Genomic DNA, 7,934 nt, shown 5'->3' on the forward strand with positions numbered 1-7,934 from the left:
CTGTCTTGGAGAGGTGCAGTTTATAATTGCCAAGGATTTCTTTTGATAGCACAGCTGAATCCATGTCCCTGAAAATAATAAGCTCTGACAAAATAACTGTGTGCACCCCAGAGCATTTGTCAACAAAGCTGTGTTGACCAGCAATAGGGAAGGGGTTTGCATGCATGAAAGAATTGTATCACTAATCTGCAGCACTATGCTCAGAAGATCACAGGGCCTACAAAATCCTAAGTATTATATTAATGGCAGCAGCTTAGTGGGTTTTTTTTTAAGTGATGGCTGTAGTATTATGGGGGTTCTTCAAAAATTCCAGACCAAGTATAAATTTGTTGTTGGGTTAGCACTGCTTTTCCTGATACTCCTAAGGTAATTTCTTCTTTATAATTTCTGTGAAAAGCTAAAGTCTGTGTGGTAGGACTAAATGAACAGTAGGTTCATAATAGGGTTTTCAGATATAGACATGTTTGTGTCTTTGTGCAGGTGTATCCTCATTGAGTTAAAGCACTCATTCTAACGAAAACTGTAATTACCATGTTTTAATTTGATACTTAGTATGAAAATTGGTACTCTGTCTTTACTACAATTATTTGCCAAACTAGTAAATTGCCATAAGCAGTTTCAAAATATGAACTTCCTGACTCTGGAGTTTCTTTCCAGTAAAATGCATCTAAAAGGCAACCCTTCCTAAAATCAAGGAGACATACAGATTTTTAAAATTGTATTTGAATCTTTGTATTTAGGATTCTGCTAAATGGTCACCTATATAAATGACCAGTAGACATGCTACTGGAGCAGTTGGCTGGAATGTCTCTTTTGGTAAAGCCTCTAGCTCCTGGAACTGGATAAGCCCTCAGCAGGCTACTTATACTATCCTTAAATCACTGGAAGTAAACAGGATCCCATAAAAGTGTTAGGAAAAGCAGTACCATAATCCTCCCAGAGCTTTCATACAGATTGCTTCCTTGGCACTACCTGTTGGATCCCTGTAAATGACATGTAGACCACAGGTGGCCTTTCTTAACTCTACATTTATTAATAAGTTTATATAATGGTGCACATTTATTTTTCAAATGAATGCTGTCAAACTTAATAAAGCTCCAAAAATGTCTGTCAGGGATTTTTTTAACACCTGATTTTTAAAAATCAGTCTCTAGTGAAAATTCATAAAATTTACTTTAAAGTACAGTGTAGTTCCTCTCCTCAAAACTGCTTTCTTTTCCTAAACAGAAAATTTAAGTTCCTAACACTGGGTGTCCCAATTTGATCCCCTAAATCACATTTCGGTTGTGTATCTAAACTAAGTGTTAATACCTTCCAGATTTTTATCTCCTGTGTTTATTAAGCAGTACAACTAAAAAAAAAAATCATCAGGATATTAATTATGTAAAATTTGTTTTCAGTTCTGAAATTGAGTCAAGAAGAATCTTACTGTTTGTACATCTTATATGAACTGTAGCCAGACCAACTCATTTTAGATAGTCACTGATAGATTTGCAATTGCTATCAGGATAGAATGGGGTTTCATAAACTGAAAGAGAGAGAATAACCAGGATCTTTCCTCATTTCCTTTAAGTAGTCCCACAGAGCCTATCACTGTCTGAACCTCTATAATTTATTTAACACCAGTTAAATTCAGAATTTTCTCATTAACAGACTATTCCAGGTCCCTAAGGGAATCCTTTAATCTTTCAGTTCCATCACTCAGCCTCTCTCTGTTGAACTCCATAGCTTCTGCTTGCCTATACACGGCACTGTCCTTTTGTTACCAGTACGTAGCACCTGCATCTTGACTTCTGATACTCAGAACTCTTAGGCTTGAGTAGGGCTTTCCTTGGATTCAATTTCCTGGTAAAAAAAATATAGCAAATGGGGTTTTATTCTGTTGAACCTCATGCTTTATCTCTTTCTTCACCTACATTTAAAAACTTTGAGTATTAAAGGAAATGGAATTGTATCAGATAGTTTGGGCCCTAAGTCACAGTTGCATTTGTGCTTATTTTTTACTAAGAGGCAAGTGATATTCGAAACTTTCTTGGCAAAACCAACCCAAGATAAAGAACTAAAAGGAAACACCTGAACTTGTTACAGATACAGCAATATTCCAGTGGTGAAAGAAGCAATCTATGTAAACTGTCCTGAAAAACAAATCCTAACCATAAGATGAAGCTGCGTAATCACTTATATCTTAGTTTCCTTCCCTATCTTTTTTGTGCACCTTCTCTTACAACTGTTTCTAGACCGATGCCTTTCTGGTCTGTTCAACAAGCCATTGACAATTTCCCCCCAAGAATGCAAAGAGGAATGTTATCGCAGGTAGCATGTCCTGAAGGTAAAAAGGGGTAAAGGGCTCTACATCCTGTTTTAACTTGGGGAGACTGAGTAACTATATACAATTGCATCATTTGTAAGGCTCAAGGGCATATTCTCTCCTGGTGGGATGGACAGAATGTGCATAATAGAGACTCTGTACAGCAGTATTCCATAGCAGGGAGAATATTCAGTAGGTACTTGGCAAAAACAGAGGCACATCATGGGACACATGCACTTCTGTCTCAACAGATGCCTGATTGAGCTGTTTGAAATCAGTTCCCAGGACAATCAAGTCTTTCATGAAGTTCTTGACCAATTTGCCAAACTGAGATTCATAGTAAATGATGAAAAATTATCTCTGAGGATCGTGTACACCTGAATAACACTGAAGACAATAATTAAATGAGAACCCTATTAAATTCAAATTCAGCACTAGTCTGTTTATCAAAAGACAGACTGAATTCTTACCGTAATTCTGCTGAATGTAAGGGCAAGGTGACAGTGTTGTGGAAGATGCTGATTGTTTGCCAATACCCAGATTTACCTTACTGGATAAGGACTGTTCTGCTCTTCCAAGCATCAGATATAAAATATAGCTACTACTTTTTCACAGGTTATATCAGAAATCATTCTGTAGCTGGACTGTAGTATATGACTGACTGACATTCCTGTCTCTTCCTCTTAGCTGTGAACTCAAGAACTTCTCTTATCAATAAAGCAGAAAAGGATTAACCCCACTGTTTTGAGTTCATAGTGCTGCCATCTGTCAGTAGTTGTCTGTAGGATATCTGCTGGATTTTCCATATTGCTGCACAAAATATAACCTCAGAGATGTACCAGTGTAAAGAATTCTGTACCATCTCCTGCTTTTAAAGCAGAGAAAATGATTATTCAACTCCTTCAAAACCGAGCTGGCAACAACATCCATCTGACATATTTCAGACCCAATTCCCCTCATTCATGCCCTGTTTCCATTTTACTTCAAAGACCATCTTTCCCTCTCATCATGTTGTAAACAAAGAAATAAATATGTAAACCACCAAACCACCATACTTTGGACAAGCCAAGGTATACTGTGATTAAATGGGAAAGTTATAGTCATACTGTAATTCCTTGAGACTGGTCAATTATCCTGTAACAGTAACCTTCCCCTAGAAGGTAGCCAAACATTTAGCACCACTCAGAATGAAATTTAACCCTTCATGATACCCTTTCTTTTTTTTAACTGGTGATTTTGGGTGGGTTTTTTGTTGCTTTATTTTTTATGGCTTTAGTAGATAACGCTCAGCAATCTCATCCCAGAGATTTTTCAAAATTGATCAGTCAGTGCAGTGTCATGCACTGGTCATTGATTTATGGACATCTTCACCTCAGGCACCATAGCACACATACCTATGAACTCAGTGAATCAAGTCCTTCAAAAACACTTAAGAAATTTGTAAAGAAACCCTCTTGCCTCTGAAATAAACTGCTGACTAGTAGAAACAATCATCCATTCAAAAGAGTAGAATTGCAAGACATAGTGACTTACAAAACCTGATTCCAAAACTGATACTAAGAGTCTCAAAATATATATATATAACATATATGTTTACTGCGAAGTGTGGTACCCGAAGTATACTGTACTCCTCACTTACATGAGGTTCTTTACTTGAGGATCTGAGTGAGAATTATCTTTAGACTTTGCTGTGTGCCTGCAAATGAACACACAGAGTTAGATAACACGCTAGCAGATGACTGTTTAGTAAACCCATTGCAGTCTCATTGGGAAGGCTTGCATGGGTACCCTGAGGGACATCAACACTAAGTACAGTTTGTAAAAAGCTAGAGTAAGGGAGGGATAGCTGTCCTCTCTTTATAACCACAATGTCTGTCTAGCTCTCTGTTTATATGCCCTAGTTGAAACAAATATATTGAAACTAATGTTTTCCAATATTATTTCTTTCCAGCTATTGATCTCATAAACAATTTGTTGCAAGTGAAAATGAGAAAGCGCTACAGTGTGGACAAAACCTTAAGCCACCCATGGTTACAGGTATTGCTACTATTTCCATATTTTTCCTAAGTATTTAGGCTCTGCATTTATAAAAACACATAAGCACAGTAGAATCTAAGCAACTCTACAAACCTGAAGATGTTTTCAAATCCTGAGAACCTCATAGTCCTTCACCAATTTATGTATAGATCCTAATCAATTTTTGAAGTGTTAGAATCAAATACTGAGGTGTCTCGTGTTTTCAAAATACACTACAAAAAAAAATTGTGTTTGTCCACTGAGAACATGAGGTTTTGTGCATGTAAACCTTTATAGTCTTGACTTACATTATCTCATTGCCTAAAGTCTACCCTGACTCACTTATTGAAACTAATCAGTAGGCTGCCACTTCGCAGTCATCAGAAGAACTAGCGAAGCTGTATGCTTGCCAGAAAAATGTTAACCACCTTCAGTTGAAATATTCAACTGAAAACTGAAATGCTTATTACTGCAGCTTTATGGTTACTTAGGGTGGGAAGAAGAAAACAAATTATTAGATTTGAAATACATTTTAGGCAGATCAGAGGCTGCTGAGTATGATGCTCTAAGCAGCATTAGAACAAAAACAGTTTCAAGCCTTACTGCTGACTGTCAACATGGAGTTCCAAAGCACCTTGATGTTTAGTTGTATGCATCTCTCTGAGCATACCAGTAATTGCCTAAATTTGGAAAAGCAGTTTCTAGCCTGAATTGAATTCATATCCTCCACCATTATACTAAGATAGAGTGACTGTCTTGACTATCTGATACACATCACTAGAACGTAGACGTATGACTTAAAGATGTTTCTTCTTCCTTATTCATCTTGTAACTAGTGTGTGGAATTCCTCAAAACAACCTGTTACCGTCTCCATGCTATACTTATGACAGAGTTTAATAAAATTATCAGATAACCCTCTAGAATTGAAACCTATCTCTGTGGGCAGATTTCATTTTTTAATAATTACAAGATTTTTCCATCTGAAGCTATAGGGATGCATGGCATTTAGATTGCTGAGTTAATAGCACTTTGCATATTATTTTTAGTAGAAGGGAACGTAATTTATTTTAGGAATTTTAAAACTGATACTGTTATTCTGTTTCAGGACTATCAAACCTGGTTAGATTTAAGGGAACTTGAATGTAAAATGGGGGAACGTTACATCACCCATGAAAGCGATGACTCCCGATGGGAACAGTATTCAGGAGAACATGGATTGCACTATCCAGCACACCTTATCAGTCCAAGTGCTAACCATAATGAAAACACCAAGCTAGAAGAAACAGAAATGAAAGCCCTCAGTGAGCGTGTCAGCATCCTTTAAGTTGCATCCCCTATAATCTGTCAAAACACTGTGGAATTAATAAATACATACGGTCAGGTTTAACGTTTGCCTTGCAGAACTGCCATTATTTTCTGTCAGATGGGAACAAAGCTGTTATGCTGTTACACTGTTGATGTATCTGAGTTGCCAAGACAAATCAACAGAAACATTTTTGTGTGACCAACTGTGTTGTATTTACAAAAGTTCCCAGAAACACTAAACTTGTTATTGTGAATGATTCACGTTGTATTTAATGTATTAAAACCTGTCTCCACGGTGCCTTTGCAAACTAGTGTTTTTCTTACTTGAGGCTCATTTTGGTAAGAGAGAACTTTCCCATGAAGGTCTGGGGGGGGAGGGAGGGGGGGGGTTGTGCGTCGTTAGTATTGTAATTGTAAGCAAACTCTTGAAGAGTAGATTATAACTGCTGTTCTGTGAACAACTTCTACCATTCAGATAAAAGCTTTATTTAGTGTCGAAAAAATAGAAAAGGCAAAAAGCAATGAGTTGCATAGCACTGTACAGTTTGAAATCAGATACCCTGTATGTGTTTGCGTGCTTGTGTATATAGATACGCACACATACACCTTGTATAACTTGCTCTTAAGCCTAAATGCCTTAGTAATGTAAACCGCAGCATATGTTGGTTGTATTTCCCTATTACTTAAAATATTCTTCTTTAATATGAATATTCTCTAATATGTACATTCAGAAACTAAATAACTTGTCAACTTTGTGTATGTTTTCAATAAAAGTCACATTAAAATATGGTTATTTGATTAATCTTTCTGTTGAAAATGTCATTGGAATGGCATCAGAAGTAGGTGGAGTTAGTTCATCATTAAGAAGCCTGCATGGAGGTGGATAGGAAAGTGCTGCCAGCTAACCTACGTACCTATGAAACATGCTTTGTAAAGTTCTACTTGGACTGATTTTATGTTCCAAGTACATGTTGAAACATACTGGGAGAGTGGGGAAATTGAGTACACTGATTTTCTACTATTGAAATTAATGGGAATATAGTTTTGAGAGAGATGTGCAGCTTCTGCTTTTCTACTGAGTTCTGTTGACCTGACAAGGTAATATGGATCCTGCCTGCCCTCCTTCCCCTGAAAACTTTAAAGATATTAATTTTCATTTCAAAAAATTACTTAGTGTTCTAACAACCCATTTAGCCTTAACTGTTACAGAGGTTCAGACTGCACTGTACAAGATGCGTCAGAGTAACTCACTGACAAGCTGAAAATTTTTCTATGCCACAGGCAATCTGAAAATGAGAGTTGATAGACAGGTACTGAAGAGAGAGGTTTAAAAAAGAAGACACACATGGGATGAGAGGCAGAAGTGTGCCACGGTAAGAGCCACGCACAATGAACCTGGACTGATCAAATCTCAGCTTTGTGTTACAACCCTGAGCTTTCATCAGATAAAGCCCTTCTTTCCTTGAAGAGGAGCTTTGTCCAGAGGGCGCTTTTGCCAGATGCCTAACATGACCACAGCCAGCAGAATTCTGCTTAGTTTGCACCTCTGCTGTACAGATCCTCTTACTGCCAAAAATGAAATAATTTTCTACTTCAGCTGGACCCTCAAGGAAGCTCTCAGTTAACACTGGCCTTGTCACATATTCTGAAACAACTCTGATTGGGCAGAGTTTGTATCTGTTGACTTTTCTGCCACACTGTAACATGTATATTTTCAGTCAGGACTTTCCTACAAGGCTAATCATTGGCTGTTTCTTCCAGGCTCAATCTCAAATTAGCTGTAAAATAAGCATTAAAATAGACTCAGGTTGATTATTTTTCTGTCAACAAAAGTGTGTACATGTGTGTAATTTAAAATCAAGTCCACTTAAAGGTACAGTTGTGGATTCAAGAAATGTTCAAAGATTATGTTCTGTTCTTTAACAAATCCAGGAGTTGAGCCAAATTAGTTAACTTTAAAAGGAAATTGAAGAGAATTCTCAGAATCATACAGATTTTGTTCAGATGTTGATATCAGGACTGTTCATGACCTCACAGAAGAGCCTTAATTTTGTTGTCTCATTCCTCTGTGTTAACCTGTAACAAAGATTTAAAGCCCTGCTTTCATATTGATCAATTTAGATGAGCCAGAATTTTATTGGGGGCTTGGTTTTATTTAAAATTACGTACAAACCCTTGAGCAAAAGTAATCTTGAACAACACAGTTGAATTCCCCAAAATACCAAATAGCGTACTGGCACTCTGTTCTCAAGTGTGGATACTGGTCAAGAGATTAAAGGGGAAAGCAAACTGCTTTGCAAGCTT

The 7,934-nt window shown here is 37.1% G+C and overlaps 1 protein-coding gene across 2 annotated transcripts in view; it reads left to right on the forward strand.

The window, feature by feature from the left end:
* PRKD1 (protein kinase D1) overlaps nucleotides 1-5,825 on the forward strand; it is a 131,687-nt gene extending 125,862 nt beyond the window's left edge. For both annotated transcript variants that reach the window (XM_084263039.1, XM_084263040.1), the window contains 2 exons: nucleotides 4,260-4,345; nucleotides 5,431-5,825. In XM_084263039.1, coding sequence (XP_084119165.1) covers nucleotides 4,260-4,345; nucleotides 5,431-5,649 — 305 coding nt within the window. In that variant the 3' untranslated portion in view covers nucleotides 5,650-5,825. The remainder of the gene's footprint in view (nucleotides 1-4,259; nucleotides 4,346-5,430) is intronic.
* Nucleotides 5,826-7,934: the final 2,109 nt, after the last annotated feature.

The sequence above is a fragment of the Gallinula chloropus genome, assembly GCF_964237585.1.
Source record: "Gallinula chloropus genome assembly, chromosome: 4".
NCBI lineage: Eukaryota > Metazoa > Chordata > Aves > Gruiformes > Rallidae > Gallinula > Gallinula chloropus.